This window comes from Cucumis melo, chromosome 1 (genome assembly GCF_025177605.1).
Source record: "Cucumis melo cultivar AY chromosome 1, USDA_Cmelo_AY_1.0, whole genome shotgun sequence".
Taxonomy (NCBI): Eukaryota; Viridiplantae; Streptophyta; class Magnoliopsida; order Cucurbitales; family Cucurbitaceae; genus Cucumis; species Cucumis melo.
The window spans coordinates 14,021,373-14,046,949 of record NC_066857.1 but is presented as its reverse complement, the minus strand read 5'-3'; the positions used below and the strand labels follow the sequence as shown (position 1 = coordinate 14,046,949).

The 25,577-nt window shown below is 34.2% G+C and overlaps 1 protein-coding gene across 1 annotated transcript; it reads right to left on the bottom strand.

The window, feature by feature from the left end:
• Window positions 1–3,240: 3,240 nt before the first annotated feature.
• On the bottom strand, window positions 3,241–19,849 carry LOC103490164 (cytochrome P450 94A2-like). Its single transcript, XM_008449550.3, has 2 exons — window positions 19,161–19,849; window positions 3,241–4,388 (listed from the first exon to the last, which is right to left on the bottom strand). Exons 1-2 carry the CDS (start codon window positions 19,742–19,744, stop codon window positions 3,440–3,442), a joined length of 1,533 nt encoding a protein of 510 aa, XP_008447772.2. The 5' UTR covers window positions 19,745–19,849; the 3' UTR covers window positions 3,241–3,439.
• Window positions 19,850–25,577: the final 5,728 nt, after the last annotated feature.

The following is a 25,577-nucleotide window of genomic DNA, read 5'->3' as shown; positions in this document are numbered from 1 at the left end:
TTCTCTTAGATTTCTCCCCCTTCGTCGGCTTCTCTCTCTGTTTTTTTTTTTTTATCATCTTCTCCTCGTCTTCTTCTCCTATTCTCCTCATTTTTTCTTTAGGGAAAACAAGAATTATGTATGTATTTCTTCCCCTTTTTTGAAGCTCTAATATTATTTCTGTAAATTGCTCATATATTATTTGTTAAAATTAGGGCTACGATTAATTCTTCCCCATCTATTTTATTTGTTCATAATATCTTTTATCGAAAGTAACTTTGTAGATCAGTTTGGTTTTATTTAGTTACGTTCGGTTCTGTTTTTTTTTTATTTGTATCAGTTTTTTATATCAATGGTATTATATACTTATATTATATGTATTAGTTGACTGATATACTTACTACGTGTTTTTTATTTTTCTAAAATTGTTGCAGTTTATTGTAGTTATGGTTAAATTGGCTGTAATTGTTTTTCAAAGTGGTCAATGGGATGAGCAACATTACTACGTGGATTACAAAACAAATTGTGTTTTGGTTGATGGAGCAATATCATCATTTGATTCTTTTGTGAACTTGATTCATACTGAAATTCAGGTTGAGTCATGTATTGAATTTTCAGTTTTAATTTGTTAACTATAGGCGATAATGATGTTCAACATGTTATTAAGATTGTAAACATATCATAACAACTGTATCGACAATACATAAAGTGTATCATGCTTAGTGCATCAGGTGTATTTAATTAATTGAGTGTATCAACAGTGTGTATCAACAACATATCAAGTGTTTCAAACTAATAATATGTATCAACGAAGTTTAGCAAGTGATTAAGTGTATTAAATCTATCGAGTATATCAGCAAAGAATAACAAGTGTATCAACGATATATAACATGTATCAATGATATATAAAGTGTATCATTCTTAGTGCATCAAAGTGTATTTAATTGATTGAGTATATCAACAGTTGAGCAACTGTATCAACAACATATCAAGTGTATCAAACTAATAATATGTATCAATAAAGTTTGGCAAGTGATTAAGTGTATTAAATCTATCGAGTGTATCAAGAAACGATAACAAGTGTATCAACGATATATAAAGTGTATCATTCTTAGTGCTTCAAGTGTATTTAATTGATTAAGTGTATCAACAACATAGCAAATGTTTTAAACTAATAATATGTATCAGTGAAGTATTAGAGAGTAAAAAAAAGTGTACAAGCAGTACATCAAATCAGGTGTATCAACAGTATATATTGATGTATCAACGGTATATATTGGTGTATCAACGGTATATATTGGTGTATCAATCGTATATATTGGTGTATCAACCGTACATATTGGTGTATCAACCGTACATATTGGTGTATCAACCGTACATATTGGTGTATCAACCGTACATATTGGTGTATCAACCGTATATATTGGTGTATCAACCGTATATATTGGTATATCAACCGTATATATTGGTGTATCAGTAATGACTGAAGGGTAACTTCGTAATTTCGTAATTTTAAAATACGGGCTGAGCTTCAATTTTGTTATTTTTGCAAATGTAAAAATGATGTGCTATGGGCCTAATTTATGATACTATAATTGTCATATTTGCAAGAGCCCCTAAGTCATACTCATTTACAATAAAAGGTTGCTACTAATAGTTCTTAATGGTTCAATTTTAGGTAAGTTTTAGAGTAATTGTGTTAAAAAGGGAAATTATAAACATAATAAATGGGTAAAATATTTACGATCTATGTAACAAAGTCCATATAAAATTAGTCATTTTTAAAATATTTCATGTTTGCCCTTTTCTTTTATCGTTCTTCTTCTCCGTCCTTCTTCGTCTTTCTTCGCCTCTTTGTAATTTTTGTTTCTTTCTTTCCATCACATTTCCTTCTTTTTTTTTTCCAAACCGTTATTTAATTCAATATCGTGTATTAAATATAAAATATCTATTTTGTTTTAAACTTTTATTTGGTTCTTCAAAATCGTATATTAAATATAAAAGACTTAAAAAAAATGTCGTTCATATTTGGATTTGGGTAGTCAAATCTAAACGATCGTGTACAAAAAAATAAAATAAATGATCCTATTGACAAATCTAAGCGATCATGTACCAAAAGAATCTTTAAAAAAATCGTTTATCCAAATCTAAACTATCGAGTATCAAATAATCATGAAAAAAATAAACGATTGTGTAAACAAAACTAAACGACCGTGTATAAAAAAATCTTGAAAAAAAATTGTTTAGTCAAATATAAACAATCGTGTACGAAATCTTGAAAAAAAAAACGTTTAAATTTGACTACCCAAATCTAAACCATAAAATCGAAACGATCGTGTACAAAAAATTTAAAAAAATAAATCGTTTAGATTTGACTATCCAAATTTAAACGACCAAATCTAAATGATCGTGTATGAAACAATAGCCAAATCTAAACGATTGTGTACCAAATATATTACGCGTGTTGTTCAGGCGTGGTTGACAGGACATTTTTGATATTTTCCATTATGGGCTCGTGTTTTTTTTTTTTGAATTGTTCTATATAGTGTAAATATTTTATCGGTTTCTTATATTTTTTAAAAGACCCCTGTATTATATGGTATTTTTAGAATAAAAATTAAATGTTGCATAACATTTGGAGTTTTTTCAAAAATAGAACAAAAAGCAAAAATATTTATGGTATATAGAACAATTTTAAAAAAGGAAAAAGCACGGAAGGCCACTACATTAAATAACAAAAGTAACATGCAATTAATCGATCACATGCGCGTGGAAAATGGTTTTGTACCTAGTCTAAACAATCTCTTAACAAGTCTAAACTATCTTTAGCAAGTCTAAACGATCTTATACCCAACCTAAACGATCATGGTACATAGTCTAAACGATTTATCAAATTCAAACAATTTATTAGTGATAGTGGTCTAATCTCTGTATATCTGAGATAGACAACTGATCGTTTCGATATTAGTACACGATTGTTTAGATCCTGTCCCAATTATATCATTTAAATCTTGTACCAAGAAGAAAAAAAGAAGATGAAAAATGAAGGAGAAATAAATTCTGAAAGAGAAAATGAATTAATGAATGAAATATTTATATAAATAATCATAATACTGTAGACGGAAATAAAGGTAATAATATGAAAAAGAAATGACTAACATCCATATGATTCACCTAAAATTTATGAAAATGTTTTAACTTTTTTATTTTAGTACATGTAATTTTGTATGTTTTGTTATATTTATAAATATTGAAAATATATATTTATAAATATTGAAAATATATATTTATAAATATTGAAAATATAGCAAAATTCAATTGTAATAAACTTGAGAGGTAATCTAGTCCATCCCTAATAAACAAGCTACGGGTGGATTTCAACAATAAACTCTAAATTGGACTATACTTGAAGATATTTTTTTTCCACAATTACTCAATCGGTGATCGGAGCATTGTTACTCTATTCCGATCCCTCTCGCACCTTAATCCTCACCGGAAACCCGCCCTCCATCTTGGCCGTCATGTACTGAACAAACCTCGGCTCCACCCCCTCTTCCGCCGCCAGAACCACTCGAAACCTTTTAACAATTCCGGCCACTATCCTCTTCATTTGCAAAAACGCCATTTCCTTCCCTAAACAAATCCTCGGCCCCGCTTGAAACACCGGATACGTATAATTATCTCTCCCCACAAACCTCCACTTCACCGGCCCCTCCTCATCGCCGCAGCTCTCCAACCACCGCTCAGGGCGAAACTCCGCCCAATCCTTCCCCCAAATCCCCTCCATCCTCCCCATCGCATAAGGATGATACGCCACCCTCTCCCCTTTCCTCACCACCGTTCCATCCGGTAACACGTCATCCGCCGCGGCCTGTTTTCCGTCCACCGGCACCGGCGGATACAACCTCATGCTTTCACACAGAGCAGCGTGAGTGTAGACCAAATCCTTAACTTCATCATAGCCAAATAAATCCTCTGGTTTTTGACTAATTTCTTGAAAAATTCGAGTTTCAACTTGTGGGTATTTGGCTAAGAGCCAGAAAAACCAAGTTAGCGCAGCCGAAGTTGTGTCCTGTCCGGCTAAAATGAAGCTAATGATTATGTCGACGATGAAATTGTGGTTGGAGTGACCGGAGGTGAGGAAACGGGAGAGGAGGTCGACGGCATCGATTGAAGAATTGGCTTTGAGCTCTGTTTCTTTGTCTTTGATGATTTTGTTGGCGTATCCTCGAACTTCGGCTATGGCGATTCGGAGCTGTTTTTCTGATCCAACGTTTAAAAATTTCTTCAGTTTCCATACAATTGGAAGCAAAGATTGGAATCTGAGGCTGCTGATTCTAACGGCTTCTTCAAATGCTCTTGCGAATTTTGATTGACCAAATGATGGTGATAAGTAAGCTGGATCATACCTGTTCAAATGTTACACACAAATTTCTCAATTAATCCCTCAACTTTTATTTCCATACCTCACATTTTTGTTTCCATTAAATTGACCACTTTTTTTAGTTAAATTGTAAATATGGAATTCAATAAAATAATTATCCCTTGTTAACTCATCGAACAAATTAAAACATGTATTAAAATTACTGCATTATTCGGTATTTAAGTTTAATATTGAAGTTATTATTTTAATAAATAATAACAAAAATAGGTTGAAAGCAAAAGTATTATGAAAAATAGATTGCTATACAGTGAAGCAGGTCCATGATTTCATGATAGTTGTAGGTTATGTCCACAATTTAGCTAACAGGTGGATAGCCACGTACACCAGTCAATTAACGGCACAGACTGGCTCGTCTATACATGCTCCCAAGTGTAGGCACTCACGGACCTGGTTCACGGGTTCATGGTCCCCAAATAACCTTACTTTTCCATTTTCTTTCTTCGACCACCCGAAAAGCTTCCTCCCCCACCCATTACACTATTGTCGTCACAGCAGGTCGTGAAAGTGAGAGTTCTTATCTTTTGTTTTTGTTTTTTGTTTTTTTTTTTTTTTTAATTTTTTTCTTCTTTAATTTTATCGTAAATGTTTAGATCTATGAATTCATCTAGATCTATGCATTTTTTATTATATTTTGTTCGTTTTTAACATGCTGGCATGCTTCAAATATAGATCTAGATCTTTGTTTTTTCATAAGTTTTTATACGAGTTTGATTGGTTAGATATATGAGAAATATGCGATTGGTTGTATATGAGTAACAGGTTCTGATGATAAGTAAATATGACTTTTAGTTGGAATTGTGTGTTTTTTAACTGTATAGATTTAATTTTGGATTATTGTTTAACTTGCACTGTGGTTTAATTTCGGGTTAATTCTACAAGTAATGTGAATTACACAAATAATTTATTTTGGTGTTCAGGTGGATTGTGGTTTAAATTTTGTGAATGTTTTTTCCATTATTTTGTACAATTCTAAACAAGTTGCTTAAAAATGTCTACATGTATTGAAGATTTAAGCATTCTTGAACCAAAAAATTTGTGGGGATAGTGATATTGAGATTGAGGTTGATGAATTATTTGGGGACTCAAATGCACAGAATGAAAGTGAGTCGGTACCTTTAGAGATTTTCACACCAATTGATTGGAATATTACAAATTCAATTTGGGAAGGCCGTTCAACTTTTGATGAAATTAAAAAAAAAAAGTGTAGAAAACTTGAGTCTAATAAAAAAAGAGATGTTGTGTGACACTAAAAAAGATTTAAAAATGGCTGTTAAAAAGTATTATGTGACCCATCATTATCAAATTATCATGGTGGAATCAAACCAAAATATGTGGCATGTACGATGCAAGTTGTGGAAAGAAGGTTGCAATTGAGGGTTGCATGCATGTCGATATAAACACTACAGGAAATCGGAGTTATTCCAACGTAAAAAATTTCGTTGGGATAAGAAACGTCAAGAAATAGTACATACGCTGACATTGTAAGGTGTGTGTTGGCAGATTGAATCTTTCCTGACGTTGGATTCATGACGTCGAGAATAACAAATCAATCCCTGCTGTTGTTCGCATACATATTAGGAAAAAGAAATTAATTAAATAATAATTTCCTTTTCTCTGATGTCATGTACACGCACGTCGGGACTGGTACAGGTCGTGCGACTAAGGAAATTAATTTCCTTTGCCTTGATGTCATGTTTACATACGTCGGGAATGGGTTGGCTATGCCTGATGTGGTCATTTACAACATCGGGGAAAGGGAAACAATTAAATAATAATTTACTTTTCCCCAACACCATGCAATTAATGTCGGGAGTAAACAACTTATGCCCGATGCGTTACTAATGGCGTCGGGAATAGGAAGGTTCTCCTGATATTTTCGTTATGCGTCGGGAGTTCCCCTATAAAAACCCTCTTTAAGTTATGTGATTCACAAAATTGAAAGAAAAAAGAGAGAAAACAGAGAGACAAGAGACCGAGAAGCTCGCTATCGTCACCGTGCTCGTTGCCGCTCTTCATTCTGGTTATTGTTAAGTTAAAGAATTAGTATTAGATATATATTTTGAATTAGTTTTAGGATTTAGATTTTGAAATTTTTTTGGATTTAATATTGAATTTCAGGACGGGTGTAATTATTTTAAAATTTGAGGGGCTGTAATTTGTGATTGAGATCTGTTTTAGCTATCCTGCAATTATGGTGGCCTTTAGTTTAAACTTAGTTTTTTATATGTTAGTAGTTTTGTTTGTTCGAAGTGTTAGATAGCTTGTAAAGATTGAAGCAATTAGTGGTTGATTTGTTCTAACTATCCTACAGTTATGGTAGTCTCTTTAATTTAAACTTAATTTTTAATTTGTTAGTAGTTCTGGAGGTTAGAAGTGTTAGGTAGCTTGTAAAGTTTGTTGGAAGTGTTAGGTAACTTGTAAAGATTGAAGTTATTTGTGGTTAGTTTGTTTTAGCTATCTTGCAGTTATGGTAGACTCTTTAGTTTAAACTTAGCTTTTGGGAAAGTTAGGAGATTGGGTACTTATGAGGTGTAGCTTATGTATGAAGTAAGTTCTAGCATTTGAGAGGAGGAATATTATAAGACTAATTAAACCTATCTATGTTTTAGGATTTTAATGATGGATAAGGGTTGGGTGAAACTTAAAAATAAATTTTCGGTTGCGTATAGAGAGGGAGTGTCCCAATTTTTAGAGGTTGTCTAGTTTCACGTTGATGATTACAGACGGACAAGGTGTCCATGCAAGAGACGTATGAACTCAATGTAGGAGTCATTAGAGGGTGTGAAGCGATATTCATTTACAATTGGAATATCTCCCTCATATACAGACTAGATGTATCATGGAGAACTAGTGAACTTGCATAGAGGTATAAAAAGATTTGATAAAGGAACTAGCAAAACCCTCTTCATGAGAAAAATTAAATGTTGAGTATGCTTAATGATTTACAAGCTACAACTGAACATGAAGAAGAACCGGAGGAGGTTCGGAAAATGAAATATCATTTAATATTGGTGTAGAGCAAAAGACAACAAACATATTTCAGAAGTTATTGAATGAAACACATACTGAGCTATACCCAGTTGTTCAAAATTTTCCTCCCTGAATTTTTTGGTTAAGTTGATAAATATCAAGGTTCTCAACGATCGGAGTAAAAAGTCCTTCAGTATGTTATTAGAACTGTTAATAGCAGTGTTTCCAATGGGTACTACTATTCCTAGTTCATTTTACGAATCTAAACAAAAACTACATGACTTAGGCCTAGGATACAAAACTAGTCATACGTGTAAGTACGATTGCGTATTGTACTGGGAGGAATTTAACGATTTGCAACATTATCCAACTTATGGTAAGTCTCGGTGCAAGGTTAATGCTAACAAAGGAAAAAAAATTCGCATAAGGTATTGCACCACTTTTCGTTGATACCAAGATTAAAGTAATTGTTTGTATCGTAAGAAGGCTCGTCCGATTTGAGATGACCTAAGGATAAACGAGTCAAAACAGAGAATGTGTTAAGACATCCAACTGATGCAGAGGGATGTAAGTATTTTGATTGTGAATTTCCTGATTTCACTTAAGATTCACATAACATTCGTTTGGTATTAGCTTTAGATGGGGTTTAATCCGTTTAGAAATATAAGTACCTCGTATAGTATGTGGCATGTATTATTAATTCCTTTTAATTTACCACCTTGGAAATGCATGAAATAGTCCAACTTCTTCATGTCATTGCTCATACCTAATCTAAGATCTTCTAGTAGAGAAATTAATGTTTACCTACAATCGTTGATTGGGGAATTGAAAGAGTTCTGAACTTTTAATATGCGTACTTATGATTCTTTTACCAGTCAGTTCTTTCAATTGTATGCAGCTTTGTTGTGGACAATTAATGACTTTCCGACATATCGTGACTTATTCAGATGGAGTACGAAAGGGTATCAGGCATGTTCCATATGCATGAGAGATAAATCGTTATTCGGGATAAGATGGAAAATATCTTTCATGGGACATCGACGTTATTTTCTAGAGAACCACATTTGGCGTAGAAGTAAGCTACATGATAGAAAGGTAGAGCGTAGGATTTCTCCAGTTGTAATGAATGGGTATGAAATCATAAAATAATTAGATTCATTGGATTTTTTTAGTTATAACTATACATCTCTCACTAAAAGAAAGAAAAGAAAGTGAGCACTCAGTGGACTAAGAGAAGTATCTTTTTCGAACTTCCTTTCTGGTCCAGACTACTATTACGTCGTAAACTAAATGTAATGCATATCAAAAAGAATGTTTACGATAACTTGGTTGATACGTTGTTGAATATCGAAGGAAAAACGAAAGATACCATAAATGTTCGGTTGGACCTACAAGATTTGAAATAATGAAGAATTTACACCTAATAGAAGTCGGTAACAAATTTGTGAAGTCACATGCAACATACATGTTAACTAGCAGCGAGCGAGTTGCGTTTTGTAAGTATTAGAAATCAGTTAAATTTTTTTATGGATTCGTTTGTAATATTTCACAATGTGTGAATGACAAAGACACGAAAATATCAGGTCATAAAACACACAATTGTCACGTTTTGCTACATCAACTTCTTCATGTTGGTGTTTGAGCATATCTACCAAAAAATATATCCACTGCTATTATTGAATTGTGTGTGTGTTTTTTTTTGTGACTTATGTGCAAGAACGATAAGAATAAGTGATTTAAACCGATTGCAATCAGATATCATAATCATACTTTGTAAATTAAAAAGAATATTCTCATCTGCCTTTTTTGACGTAATGATACAACTTGTTGTTCACCTAGCATATGAAACCAAAGTTGCTAGTTCGATCTCTTACAGTTTGATGTATCCCGTTGAAAGAAGTCTAGTATATTAAAACAATTTATTCAAAACAAAGCACGTCTTGAGGGGTGTATTGCAAAAGCATATGTTATGAATGAATCAGAGAATTTTTGTTCGAAATATCTAAGTGGGATTGAAACAAAATTCTCTAGAGATGAACGAAATGATGATAGTATTCTCGATGACGAGGTAATTGGTGAGTTTGAAGTGTTCGTACAGAAAGTACGACCATTAGTGGCGTCAAGTTTACAAACTTTATCACATGAAAAGAAACGTTGCACATTGGTACATCCTCAACGATGAAGATCAATAGCAAACTACCACAAGTACGCATTTTCTACTTTATACTTCACTGACTATGTTAAGTATTTGTTATTGTCATCACACAAACTCACAATTATCTACTTTATGAAACACTTGAAGATTAGAACTGGAGAAAGAACTAAAAGAATATTATTAGAAATTAACTATCATCCTTCCCATATTCAAAAGAGGAGTTTACTCCATAAGAAAGAGAGAGGATAGAGAAAATAGACTTAGGCTCAGATACTATTCATGGTTGAGGGACGTGTCTTTATATAGATAAATGCATCACCCACCGAGATATCATTTATCCATACAAGTTGTTACACGTATCAACAATAATTTAAAAAAAGTAGAAAGACAAAAGAGTGGCCGACAAGACAGGACCCTTGTTTGGTGTCTTATCTTTCTTTTTGAAAAAGTAAAAGATTACGATAAGATTTGGGTGGGACAAGACCCCCACTTATCCTTATCTTCTCGTAATCTAAAAAGATACTTAATAATGACTAAAATACAAACAAGAAAAAACAAGATTGACAAACAAACAAAATGTAATAATGCAAATTAAAAAAAAGCTGAAAAGATATGTCTACCAACGTCTTCAAGCCTCTTTTGGTAATTTTTTCTTTAAGGAAGATGACGTCACCCGACTTTGAATGAATGGCCTGGATTGATTTGACCATGCGACTGCAGCTGATTCTCTAGGATAGGATGCATCTAAGGACTTACTTTCGACTTCTCCGCCATCAATTGCCCTAGCATCTTATTCTCGTTGATTTTGCTGGTCGCGGTAAGAATTCCTGCTCGAAAACAATCCTCGCTAACTGCGCTGGCCTGCGGTTGGTCACGCTGCTTCAGTCACCTATCATCTCCAACACCTCCCCTTCAATCGGAGATTACCAAAATCGACAATTACATGGATTAGATTGGAAAATGGAAGACAAATTTTATTTATGTACTTTTTTTTAATAATAATTTACAATGGTAATAACCTATTTTTCATCCTGGTTAGGAATCCAAATAGAGATCGGAAATATCGAAATTGTAATAAGGATCATTTGCAAAATCGATATCATTGACAGATGAATTTGAGAGATTAGTGATGTCTTCAGGGTTATCTTGTTTGTTGTCGTCGGAATTATTGTTGACGACTGTTTCCATGACTGCTTAGAGATCTTCTTCAGACTTTGCTCCAGCGATTGACGTCATGATTGAGTTCTTTGTGAGAAGAAATTGATCTTCTTCTTCTCGAGAGAGGTGAGCGTTGGTTTTAACCCATTTTGCTATTTGCTCTTTATTCAAGCGGGAATAGTCGTACTTATCCCACCATATGACACGCAAAATCTTTCCTAAGATTTTGAATTTGGCTCTGGATGAAAGTTGGTGACTCCAACAAAAAATCCAAGGCACTTGAAAATAAAGAGAGAATCTATACGTTAGCGAAAGTGCAGACGTATAGATGCTTGATGAGAAATGCTGGTAGGCTCGTTGGACTTCAACAAGGAAGATCTCCGTGGTTAGGCCGAAATAGCTCCACCATTTTTTAAACCAATTTGGAAAATTAGTTTTGTAAGATTTCTTACAAAACGTAATAAACCAAGAGTGGTTGTGCAATTCGTGCCAGAATAATTTGTACCAAACTTCCATGTAGTCTCGGTACGTGTACGACTGAGGATTGAATGGTTTTGAAAATTTCCAGGGAACATACATCCCTTGAGGCCAGTGGGATGATGTTAGAACCCTAAAATTTTTTAATTTGGAATAGACAATTTTTTCTGGATTGTTTCGGTCCGGAATATGAGTGATTTCGATAGAGACAGTGTCGACTAAAATGAACTCATAGAATTGTCTTGTTTTCTTAATATCTTTCGAGAAGAAATTAAACCCATGGGGGTAAACTTGGGAGCAAATTTCTGGAACGAAAGGTCTGTCAAATTCTGGCTCAATGACTACATCTTCCAAAGTTGTTTTTGTTTGGTATTCTGTGACCAGTGGCCTTGGCATAAACACCGCTGGTTTAACCGTTTGGGCATAGGATTGAGGTCTAGAGGCTATGTTGCCACGCTTATTGGGCGCAACAAAGTTGTTGAGGGATTTGGATTAGATCCAATTATTACGTTCCTTCGTGAGGAACCTTGGCGACTCTGGGATACTGTTTGGAAACTCAGATCCATGGCGTAATTGTCTGTACACATTGGAGCTAGGGTAGATGCTTGAGATATTGGGCGCTTGCCCTTGGAAGAGCTTGCTTTAGAAGAGCTAGCTGGTTGAGAGTTAGCCGGATTTGGCTGATTGGAAGGAAGAGGAGGTGGAGGCCTCCCCGATGGTCTAAGACGACCGAAGTTCGAAAGCATTTTTTGAGGTACTTGAGGATTTTGAGAGCTTATGCTTTGAGATGTGCTCTCTTGATAGATAATCCGCCAAGCAGTTGCTTGTGCCTTTTATAGGCTCAATTGTGAAATCAAAGCAAGATAATATTGCTTGCCATCTTGCAAAAATTTGTTTTGAAACAAAAATTTTCACATCTTTTTCAAAAATGAATTTACTTGCTTTTGAATCTGTTCTGACAAGAAAATATTTAACAAACCTCTTACTTGAAGAACTACAATTGGAAAGGAAATTCTCTCCGAGTATCCTCCAGAAGAGGAAGCTTCCTTTCCTCACTCGAAAATGCCAAGTGGGACTATTGTCCCTTCACCTTATAAAACTATTGATGAAGAGAAAACCAAAACTATTGGTGTGAGGGAAATAAAAAACATCCAACAGCAACTCAATTACTCCAATAAAGTCTTGACTAGTTTATCAAGATCTATTGAAAGAATGAAACCGAACAAACAAAAAACTCTAACTCCTCCAGAGCGGCCATGATTACCTAGGGTTGACCCCAATCGACCAATAGTGCAACCAAACTCCTTAGATATAAAATTAAAAGGATCAAGTACTGTTGAGCTACTTGAAGAATTGACTAGGAAGCTATCAGAAACATCCATTTCTGAGGAACACATAGGAACCTCGTCCAAAAGGGAAGTTGGTAACTTTGGAATAAGAAGCCTCAATACAATCAGCTATGATTCTCCAAAAATTCTTCCTATCAAAGTTTACAACAATGATATGAAGAATCATTACAAAAGGGCATCACCACCAGACCTTGGAAGGGATGGCTTACGCCCAGATTTTCGATCATTCGATGGAAATAATATCGAAACTTGGAACATCGATGGATGTTCTGAAGGACAGATGATGATCATTTTTCAAGAAATGTTTGTTGCTGCAACGAGCTATCTTTGAAGAATGAGTCAAAGAGAGATTGTTGACGCCTTAACTGCAGATGTTACATGAAATCTTTGAAGTTGGTGGCACAATCATCTTACTGATGCAAATAGAGAAGTCATTAAAGACGCTGTGTTGGAAAAGACAGAACAAGACCTTAATGGCGATGTTGTTACCATCCAGCCAAACTCAGTAAACACCGTTGTTTACGCGGCTATCAAACACTTTGTAGGGAGAACAACCCTATACAGTGATCAATCTATGGAGGCTCTTCTGGGAATGAAATGCCCTAAAATGAGTGATTTCAAATGGTATAAAGACACTTTCATGTCACGTCTTTATAACCGTACGATATGCAGAGATGTGGTCTGGAAACATAAATATGTAGAAGGGCTACATAAGTATGTTAGAGAAAAGTTCTATTCCACAATGGTGACTAATAGTAGAGGAACAGATATAGATTGGGGAGGCATCTCCTATGGAGATATCAATTCCACTATTCAAAAGGTGTGTTTAGAAATTCGCCAACAGCAGAAGCATGCTACAAAGATTGCAAAAGACTTAGATTATCGAAGAGAAATGGGATCTTTTTGCAAGCAATATGGAATTGACAACACTCCTCCTTCTAGGAAGAAGAGTCGTTCAAAGAAAATCCTCAGAAGGAGTAAAACGAGTGAATCACATGGGTACTCTAACCGCAAGAGCAAGTACCATGGCGAAAGTAAGAACAAGCGGAAATTTTTCAAAGAAAATACCACATGTTTCAAGTGCAATTAGAGGGGTCATTATGCCAATCGTTGCCCCGTTGTCAAAAAAATCAACCTAATGGAAATTGATCAAAATGAGAAACAATTTCTATTGAAGGTTGTCAAAGCTGAAGAATTATCTTCCGAAGAAGAGGAACTCTCCTTCGAGAAGGAAGAAGATCTTCTCAATGCCCTCCTCGAAGAATCTTCAGAGGAACCTTCGTCTTCAGAAAATGAGACAGACAACGAAGAGGCAATTCCCTGTTCTAGTTGCATCAATGTTCTCACAAGCACCCAGAAAGGTCTCTTAGACATCATCGAAGAAGTTGATGATGAAGCAATTAGAAAAAAGATACTTTTGAGACTTTGTGAGGACTTAGAGACTCCCAACCAAAAGTTCAAAGATCCGATGAATTTCAGCTTTCAAGTTGTGAAGAATCTGTTGTCAAAAGTGTTGCTACACCGGTTAAGGTAACAAACCTGCAATATGAAATCAAAGTCCTGAAAAAGGACAACAATTATCTTATCTTGAAAATGCAGTTGTTGCGATTCAAGAACAAATAATTTCAAAAGAGAACGTTGAAACGCAAAGTAATGAAATCAACGTTATCAGCAAAGTCTTTAATAAAAAATGGCTAACTAAGGTTACAATAAAGATTAAAGACTATAAATTTGAAGCAACGTCACTAATTGACTCAGGTGTTGATCAAAATGTGATTCAGGAGGGAATCATTCTATCCAAATACTTTGAGATAACTAGCGAAAGTCTCAAAGGAGCCAGTAATAATTCTTTAAAAATCAATTTCAAGCTATCCAAGGTACATGTATGTAAAGAAGAAGTATGTCTCGTGAATTCATTTCTCCTTGTTAAGGGCCTGACTGAGGAAGTAATTTTGGGTACTCCATTTCTTACCCAAATTTATCCATTTGCCGTCTCTGACAAGGGTTTAACCTCTCAAAAATTTGAAAAGGAGGTTATCTTTCAATTTTGTAAGCTTTATTCAAAGGTATCTTTCTTCAATCGAAAATGAGATTGAACAAAGTCTTAATTTCATCTCAAAGAAAGAAAAGCAAATTGAATTTCTTCACTATGACATAAAAGGACGTAAGATCAATGAAGAGATCAATAAGCCTTCTATCTAAATAAAAATCTAATCCATCCTGAAAAGGTCGATTCCGAGATTTGTTCCGATTTACCCAATGCCTTTTGGGAAAGAAAAGGCATATAGTGGACCTTCCTTACATAGATAATTTTGATGAAACCAAAATTCCTACAAAGGCTAGGCCCATTCAAATGAGCAAGGATCTAGTCGATACCTGCTTCAGGGAGATATCTAATCTCCAAAAGAAGGGTTTAATAAGCCCATCAAAAAGCCCATAGTCTTGTGTGGCCTTTTATGTTAACAATCAGGCAGAAAAGGAACGAGGAGTCCCTCGCCTGGTTATTAACTACAAGCCATTGAATAAAGTGCTCAAGTGGATTAGGTACCCAATACCTAATTGCTAAGACTTGCTTAAGCGTATCGCTAATGCAAAGATCTTCTCAAAATTTGATATGAAATCTAGATTTTGACAAATTCAAATTAATCCAAAAGACAGATACAAAACTGCTTTCAATGTTCCTTTCGGTCAATATGAATGGAATGTTATGCCATCCGGTCTTAAGAATGCTACCTCGGAGTTTCAAAAGATCATGAATGACATTTTCAATAAGCATCAAGACTTCACAATACTTTACATTGATGATGTCATGATTTTTTCCGAGACCATTGATCAACATTTTAAACATTTAAATATGTTTATCAACATCATTAAAACAAATGACCTTGTGGTATCTTTACCAAAAGTCAAGTTGTTTCAAACAAAAGTAAGGTTCGTTGGTTTTGATATTGATCAAGGAATAGTTAAACTTATCTAAAGGTCATTAGATTTTGTGGATAAGTTTCCTGATGAAATTTAAGATAAGACTCAGCTACAGATTTCTTGGATGTGATAATTATATCGGAGATTTTATCAAAGACCTCAGGATAATCTGTCTGTCACTTTATGATAGACTAAAAAAGAACCCGAAACCATGGACGACTGAGCATTCTCGAGCAGTCCAATCAATCAAATCCCTACCAAAAGGTATTCCATGCTTATCGCTTTTAGATGAAAAGGCCAAAATGATCGTCGAAACCGATGCTAACTCTCAACCAGCTAGCTCTTCTAGAGTAAGCTCCTCCAATGGCAAGCACCCAATCTCTCAAACATCTGCACTAGCTCCAATGTGTGCAAATAATTACGCCATGGATCTGAGTTTCCAAATAGTATCCCGGCGTCGCCAAGGTTCCTCACAAAGGAACGTAACAATTGGATCTACTTCAGATCCCTCAACAATTTTGTTGCGCCCAATAAGCGTAACATCAAATAGGTCATCCTCTAGACCTCAATCCTATGCCCGGACGGTTAAACCAGCGGTGTTTATGCCAAGGCCACCGGTCACAGGATACCAAACAAAAACAACTCTGGAAGATGTAGTCATCGAACCAGAATTTGACGGACCTTTCCTTCTAGAAATTTGCTCCCAAGTTTACCCTCATGGGTTCAATTTCTTCCGGAAGATATTAAGAAAACAAGACAATTCTATGAGTTCATTTTAGTCGACACTGTCTCTATCGAAATCACTCATATTTCGGACCGAAACAATCAAGAAAAAATTGTCTATTCCAAATTAAAAATTTTTAGGGTTCTAACACCATCCCACTGGCCTCAAGGGATGTATGTTCCTCGAAAATTTTCAAAACCATTCAATCCTCAGTCGTACACATATCAAGACTACATGGAAGCTTGGTACAAAGTATTTTGGCACGAATCGCACAACCACTCCTGATTTATTACGTTTTGTAAGAAATCTTACAAAACTAATTTTTCAAATTGGTTTAAAAAATGGTGGAGCTATTTTGGCCTAACCATGGAGATCTTCCCTGTTAAAGTCCAACGAGCCTACCACCATTTCTCATCAAGCATCTATTCATCTGCACTTTCGCTAATGTATAGATTCTCTCTTTATTTTCAAGTGCCCTGGATTTTTTGTTGGAGTCACCAACTTTCATCCAAAGCCAAATTCAAAATCTTAGGAAAGATTTTGCGTGTCAAATGGTGCGATAAGTACGACTATTCTCGCTTGAATGAAGAGCAAATAGCAAAATGGTTTAAAAACTATTCTCGCAGTTTCTTCTCGCAAAGAACTCAATCATGACATCAATCGCTGGAGCAAAGTCTGAAGCAGACCTCCAGGCAGTGATGGAAACAATCGTCAACAATAATTCCGACGACAACAAACAAGATGACCCTAAAGACATCACTAATCTCTCATATTCATCTGTCAATGATATCGATTTTGCAAATGATCCTTATTACAATTTCGATATTGCCAATCCCTATTTGGATTTCCAACCAGGATGAAAAATAGATTATTACCATTATAAATTATTATTAAAAAAGTACATAAATAAAATTTGTCTTCGATTTTCCAGTCTATCAATGTAATCGTCGATTTTGGTAATCTCTGATTGAAGGGGAGGTGTTGGAGATGATAGATGACTAAAGCGGCGTGACCAACCGCAGGCTAGCGCAGTTAGCGAGGATTGTTTCCAGGCAGGAATTCTTACCGCGACCAGAATCAACAAAAATAGGATGCTTGGGCAATTGATATTGAAGAAGCCGAAAGTAAGTCCCTGGATGCATCCTATCCCAGAGAATCAGTTGTAGTCGCATGGTCAGATCAATCCAGTGCTGGAGATAACAGGTGACTGAAGCGGCGTGACCAACCGTAGGCCAGCACAGTCAGCGAGGATTGTTTTCGGGTAGGAATTCTTACCGCGACCAGTAGAATCCACGAGAATAGGATGTTTGGACAATTGTTGGCGGAGAAGCCGAAAGTAAGTCCCTGGATGCATCTTATCCCAGAAAATATATGTGATATAGTCGTTGGTTACTAGTTTGAGATAGAGTTTTATATTTAAATGTGATTTAAATTTAAAAAATATGAATGCAGATTCATATTCGAAAGCTCAGAATTGATGAAAATGATCAAAATTGTAAAAAGTAAAAATGTTGAACAACTTTATATTCAAATGTGATTTGAATTTTAGAAAAGTGAATAAGAATTCAGACTTGGAAGATCAAAATTAGTCAAGACAGATAGAATGGTAAAAAGTCAAAATGTTGACTTTTGACTTTGATTTAAATGGTCAAATAATTATTTCGACATTGGACTAATGAAAAAATTCAACATTTTTTCTGGTAATGTCACTAACACTTAGTGGGATAAGGATGTAAACACCTAAATCAAACCTTCAATTTCTTTCATATCTCTCACAATTCCTTCACTTATTGGGTCCCACAACCCTGTTCTAAATCTGGAGAATAACTGGTCAACACTATTGGTGGTCCAAGGATCGAATTCGTGAAAAAATTACAAGAAATTCGAAAACTGCGAAGGTATGTTTTCTATTAACCTTAATTTCATCTAATTAGGGTATTGGTGCACGTTATTTTTTAAATGATTTAGATGCATTTAGGGTAAAATAGATTTGTAATTCCGCTGTGCATGTCTACATGTTCCATCACGACCATCGTGTGTGAGACATGACTTTACATTAGGCTTAATTGATAACTGTCTTTAGTCGTTATTTTTAAACAGATACTGTTTAATATTTTATCAAAGATGATTTTGTGTTGCTTGACAATTTAATGAACCTTTTTATTGTTGATCTTTACATATTTTTTTTCAAAAGTATTAAAAAAATGTACTTATGGACCGAGTCCACAAGTCGTTGACTTCACCCACGAGTTAAGTGTGGTACTTGTAACTCAGTAGACGGAGTCAATGAGTTAAGTGTGATACTTAAGGGCCTGGTCCCGAGTTAGATGTAGAATTTGACAATGAAGAATGTGGACTCTATTTTCGTTCTACAACCATAATTGACTATATTTTTCCACTTTACTTTAGTTTTAAATAATATTGAAATATAAATAAAAATAAAAATGTAGAATAGAAAAATAAATAGTTAAATTTTAGAAAAGTTGTAAAAAGAAATCAGTTTGAAATTTTGGTAATAAACATGGAACAAGCTAACATTTAAAAAGAATAATAATGAAATATAAATAAATAAATAAGAAAGGTCAAAAGTAATGATGAAACATGTGTATAGAAATTAGAAAGAAGTCATTGTGGAAATGATGTTTAAGATAATGTTTATTCATTTCCATTTAAATCACTCACTTTTCAGTTTCCTTTTTATTTTGTTTTATTTTTCTTGTTCAAATTTTTCTCTCAACCAAAAATAATCTTTTAAAAATTGTAGTTAAACTCATGAAAATGGTTTAAAAAATGGGGTTTATATTTGATTTTAAGAAAAGTATATTTAGATGTAGCCATCGTTTACCAAATTCAAAACTGGCATGTGAAAAAAAGAAGAAAAAAAAGATTATTCTATTTGTAATATGAAAAATGAAAGATGGCTAATTCTAATATTCATTGTTCCGATTCAAGGTTGAAGTAAACAAACTAATTTTAACTTACCCGAAAGCAATCTTGCAAACGTTGTCAAAAGCAAACCGTTGAAGAACATCCTGTAAATCCAAAACAGAGCAGGTGCTCGCCGCCGTGTACAGAATCGGAACAAGGCGCTCCGAAAGCTCCGCATCCACGACTGTCTCAACAAATTTTCGTAGAGATTTGGTGGTAAACTCATGGCTAGAAACTTGTCTTTGAAATTTCCAGCTCTCACCGTCGGCGTTGAAGATTCCGTCGCCGAGAAAATCAGTGAAAACAGAGCGAAACGAATCTCCCTTTTGGTAAATATGAAATTTGGTCTTCAAAATGTGTTGTACGACGGCGGGATTGGCCGTGAAAACCTGTCGCTGGCCGAATAGGCGGTGGAGGGTGAAGGTGGCGGCAGGAGAGATTTGGAGGACATCGGAGAGCCACTGAAGACGGCGGCTGCGGTTGGCGAAGACGGCGAAGAAAGAACCAACAATAGGGTATGATTTGGGGAGTTTAATGGGAGGGGTAAAGTGAGGATTTGGAGTTTTGGTGAAGATGAAGGCGAAGAAAATTAATGGAAGAAGGAAGAGGGAGAAGGAGAGTAACAATTGAGCTAACATTTTTGTTGTCCAAAGGGAATTTGATGGAATTTCCTCTTTGGAGTTCAGAGCTTACTGGTGAGGGTTTTTTTTTTTACTTTTATAGAACATCTTCGTACAGTCGACGAAAGAGCTCTAACCACAAGTATGTAGGCTTATTTCCTAAGTTTCAAAATTTTTTTACCAATTTACTTTTTTTAATTAAAGACTCAACTTTTTATTTTAATAAATGTAACAAAAAAATAATATTTGCGGTCCGTGTAACAAAATTAAAAAACTCATAAAGCCGGTAAAATATTTTTATTTCAAATTTGATCTTGATATTGCCAAATGCCAACTATTCGTCACTTCTCTTCCTTCCCTTTTCTTTGCCATTTATTCATGTTCTCTTTCAGATTTCTACACCTCGTGTTCAGAATTTTTTTCTTGGGTAATTAGAATGGATAGCCATTGTTAGAATAATTATTAACTATGTAGGAACATTTTTAAAAAATTGCAAATATAGCAAAATCTATCGGTGATAGACTTCTATCGTTGATAGACTCCTATGGTTTATCAGTGATAGACCAACATTTGCTACATGATCTATCGGTGGTAGACTCCTATCGTTGATAGATTTTGACAAATTTTGCTATATTTGCAATCTTTAAAAAATGTTGCTATATACTTAATTATTTTAAATATAATTGCTACATTTGCAACTATCCCTAGTTTATTTTTAAACGATTTATTCTTCTATTTAAAACTCAAGAATATTCAAGATCATTGAAAAAGAATATTGAACTTCATCTAAATATTAACTTCATTTTCTTTATATTCAAGAATATCAAGATCTTTTAAATATCACTTTGACATAATCTAAACGATCGCTTACCTATTCAACACGCTCGTTTAGCATGGTCAATACAATCGTTTAAATTTAAATCCCTTTTTTCATCGTTTAAAAAGAATGACCTGATCATATGGATATGATCTAAAATATTGGTTACCAAATCAACACGACCATTTCGATTTGAAGCCATTCTCTTATCATTTAAAAAGAACTACCCGATCGTGTGGATATAATCTAAATGATCGCTTACATAGTTAACGTGATCGTTTAGCATGGTCAATACAATCATTTAGATTTGAAGCCAATTTTCCATCATTTAAAAAGAACTACATGATCATATGGATATAATGTAAACGATCACTTACCATAGTCAACACGATCATTTTATGTGGTCAACACGATTGTTTAGATTTGAAGCATTTTTTCCATTGTTAAAAAAAACTACACGATCATGTTGATACTACCTACACGATCGTGTATCATTTCCTACACGACCGTCGTATTAATAACCTGTACAGTACAAGTTATCATGGCCTTTTAAATAGAACAATGGAGCCAAAACGCGAGATAAAAGTGTCAAAACATGTAACTTCTATCGCAAATTCATAAATATAAGAGAATATAACTTACATAAGTCTTCATGCCTATTTTATCCTGTTTTCATGTGTTTTATCGCAGGTTTAGAAAGAAAAGAAGAAAGACAGTAAATCGCAGAGGAGTGCATACTACACGATAACAAGCTTGTCTGGCGACTAAACATCTCTAGTCGAGGAACTATATTAGCATGCGATGAAGATTCACTAGATGAAAAGAATGGTAGTTGGAGTTGATGTGACTTCACAAAAACTGCAATCGACGATGACATGATCAGAAGAATAGAAGTTTCTTGTCGAAAGTAGTCTATATAAAGTCTCCATCCCTACCATGTACATTGTCTGGTCTGAATGGACTAAAACCTAGAGAGCTCAATTGGAGTGGACATAAAGGACTAGCATTTCCACCTTCTTTAAAGAGCTTCCATCCTTTTCTGCGGTCAATCTTGTAAGAGAGAGATTAGAAAGAGAGTCCATTGTATTCTTTCCCATAACTTGTCAAAAGAGCCAAAGAATGTTTAGGGATTCTGCGACTTAGCTCATCCCTTTTCTTACTTTCCATTTTTGTATTTCATTGTAATATATGAGTTTATATAGTGGTCGAAGGCCTACATTCTTTAATATATTGTAAGTTTATTCTTTTTCAATCCATCATGTCTTTACTATTAATCTATCAAAGTGTTATAAGTAGTTTAGGCTTGTAATAAGTTATTGATAAGAAGTCTAACTTATAAGGTTCATCGAGGTTAGTTGAGCTATACTCCACCGTTTAGCCAACGCTTATTGCCAACTACTTGAGAGAGTAAGTAGCAAGAACATAACTAACATATGAAAGGAGTTTTTAATCATTTGTGTCCTAATTTGGAGATTAAACCTCCATCATTTGTGTCCTGAAATGAGAATAGGTGTGATAACATGGCACTGAGAGGTTGTCACCCTTAAAAAAGAGGCAATATGAGCCTTATAAGTAACAACTTCTAGATAACTAGCTGTCAATTAACTAAGCTTTATTATTTGCATCTAGAAAGGTGAACAAGTGTGGCGTTTAAGGCACTGAGAGGTGTTCACCTTAATTAAAAGATATAGTTAATTTCTCTCTATCGCATCAAGGCCTACCGCATATAACGCGGAGACCTTCCTTTACACCTTCTTAACATAAGTTAGTTCCCTTTCCACTCTTATCCCACTTCTCACCAGCTTAACAGAATCTCTAGTGTAGATATTAGATTTAGTATATATACATACTTTTACTTTATACTGTATAGAGTTTGTATACCACCTAGATGAGAAGTAAGCTTTATAAGAGTTGATAGAAGTTCTCCATGTTTAACGCTAGGTTACCTAGGAAATCTATCGTTTTGCTTACACTTGGGCAAGCGATAAGGAAACTTATACTACATGATTATAATTTGTGAATCAACAACACATAGGTAGGAAACACTTCTTATCGCATGATCGTATCCTAATCGCCTACTAAGTCAACCACTTAGAGCTTAAACATGACATATCCTCGAACCATCACATATGCACATAATTTAACAAAAACGCATCATGATCATTTAGAAAAAGAATTACATGCATGTGTGTGGCCGATTAATCGCGTGTTGACTAAGACATTTTTGGTATTTCCCATTGTGAGCCTGTGGATTTTTTCCATTTTCAAAATTGTTCTATACAATGTAAATATGTTGCCGGTTTGTTATATTTTAAAAACAAACTCCTAAAAATAAGGAACATTTTAAAATATTGAAACTATTTATCCATTTCAATTTTGAATTATTTTTGTAAACAGTTTTATTTGTTATGCTATTCATAACAATTCCTCTTTTTAGTATTCATTTATTCATGTCGTTTCAACTAGCATGGTTCAAATCATTTGGATGTAAGAATGAGAAAATTTTGAGAATTAACACCTTTCTGGTTTTATATTTTAAAAGTATCACAGTTTTAGAAAACTCGTAATTTATTTTCTCGAATCAATTTCGCCCGAGATTAAGCTCGTGATACTTCATAAAATTAAAGAATTATTAATTATATATGATTTAAATGAATTATTAATTAAGTATTGATTTAGTATACTTTAATTAATTATTAATTATGGTTTAATTAATTATTAATTAAGTATGATTTAATTAATTATTAATTAAATTAATAAAAACGTTACGTGGGAGTTATTTAGGGATATTGGCATGCTTTCCCACATGTCCGATATCTCTCGCTAACTTCCTCTTCTAGAAAAGGGAAAAGTATGTAATGCAGAGGGGAGAACCAATTCATATGAATTGAACTCTCTTTACCTCTCTCACGAAAGAAAAAAGAATTCGATCTTCATTCCCAATTCCAATTTTAGTTCCCACAAGCCATCCGGGAGGTTTTCAAGTGGTGGTGACTTTAATCTTGGCGTATTATAGAATTCAGAGACATTATTGAATGTAAGTTTTTCCTTCTCTGTATTTTTATTTTAAAAGGCATGCTTAGCCTATGAATTATTATTTTATACAATAAGTTGTTTCTATATATTTTTTACCAACCACTTAACCTAAACCCCAAGGTTGAAAGACATAAAGTTTTATTTATAAATGTAATGAATTTACACTATCATTCTCTCATTTCTTTATCATTTATTTACTTGTGTTCCTTGTAATTATGATTGATGCAACGTAAAAATAGTTTGTAGGGGAATTTAGATGTTTGTATTACTTATCTTGTTTAGTTAGTGTTGCATTCAATGTGTCATTCCATTCAAGAGAATGAATGAAGCATTGAGTGTTATTACTCTAGAGAGTAATAGCCAATATCTCACTAAATAAGCTGTGAAGGGATTATAGTAATACAATCAATTTGTTATGTTTCTCCATAACATACATATCAGAAATGCAAGTGTGTGTGGCAACAAGATGCGAAGAGGTTGCCCACTTTAATATAAGATGAATTATAGGTAATGCAATTAAACATATTAGATGTAAAACAAATGGTAATTTCAAGTATTTGCATCCCAAAAGGTGAGCAAGTATGATGAAAGTTTCGAGAGGATGCTCGCCTTAATTATGAAATTGGTAGATGCTTTATATCGCCTTAATGAACTACTTAACCTTTGTGCCACATTAAATCACATGGAACATTCCTTTGTTAATCTTGCCTAATTAAACTGAGTTCAGTCACCTACATGTTGACCATATTCATACCCCCTCATTGACCTCACACTTAGTGTAATAATAGAAAAAATAGTTAATAATGTGTATATAAAATATTGTATAAATACCACATGAAATTAACCTACGCGTTCTAATCAAAATTAGCATGAGTTTCTTATTTTCACCCTAACTCACCCAAAAAACTTCTCTTTTCGCTTACACCTGGGCAAGAGAGAGGAGAACTTGTACTTAATTGATGGATCATTAGAATTAAGCAATACATAAGTTAGTGTCTATCTCTTTTATCGCATGGCCTTAATTAGCTTAGTCGCATATTTAGACCTCCTTAGCTCTATATCCATAATAGCATGAACATGAAGCCACATAAACAAAAAAGAAGAGGGATCCAGATAAGTGATTTTATTACTATAATCCTTTCATGCTTGTATCACACCCCATCTCCGAGCCTCTCCTTAACTAGGCTCGAGACGGTGGCGTGAAGTCTACTGACATGGTTCTCTCCTTCTAACAATACCTTTCAACCCTACTTAATCTGAACCTTAAACTATCTCTTAAACAATAACATACAGATTGCTGAAAACATCGAAAACCTAAAAAATTATAAACCTTCATAAATCATTTTTAGATTCATCTAACCTGTGGACAACCTATTTAAACAGGTCTTATATGGATATAAATAGAATCAAAGTCTCAACTGCACAATGTTATTACATAAAACAACTTAAGAGTCTTTTATGTCACGCCCTTCCCCTAAAGTTACTATATATGACCAAGTAAAGACGTGGCTATCTAGTCATTTTATGTGAAGCTCTATGCAAGATAACACGCAAAACGCTTAGTAAGTGGAATAAACACAACTAACAATCTTAATAAAACAAAACACTTTAAAGGTTAGATGAAAATTTATAGTGAATGGGGTTTCTTGTCAACACATTTGATAAGTCGAAATTTGCCTTAATGCATCATGGATCATTTCGCCAAAGCATGTAATATAAATAATATGTATTTCAATAATAAAAAATTGAGTCTATCTCAAATCATTTTAATGTGTTAGGCAATTAACACAATTCAAATCTCATCGTTAAACATTTATAAATTGCATGAAAATCATTCCTTTCAATTCATAACACTCATATTGCATAAGGTTGCTTACCAGATGTAAAGTATTATATAATTCATCTCGCAAAGCAACTCTGCATATTTATTTATATCTTTGTACCATTTCCTCAGCTCAAGCATTTACCACACTCTTTTGTTGGGTTGCGATAGTGTAG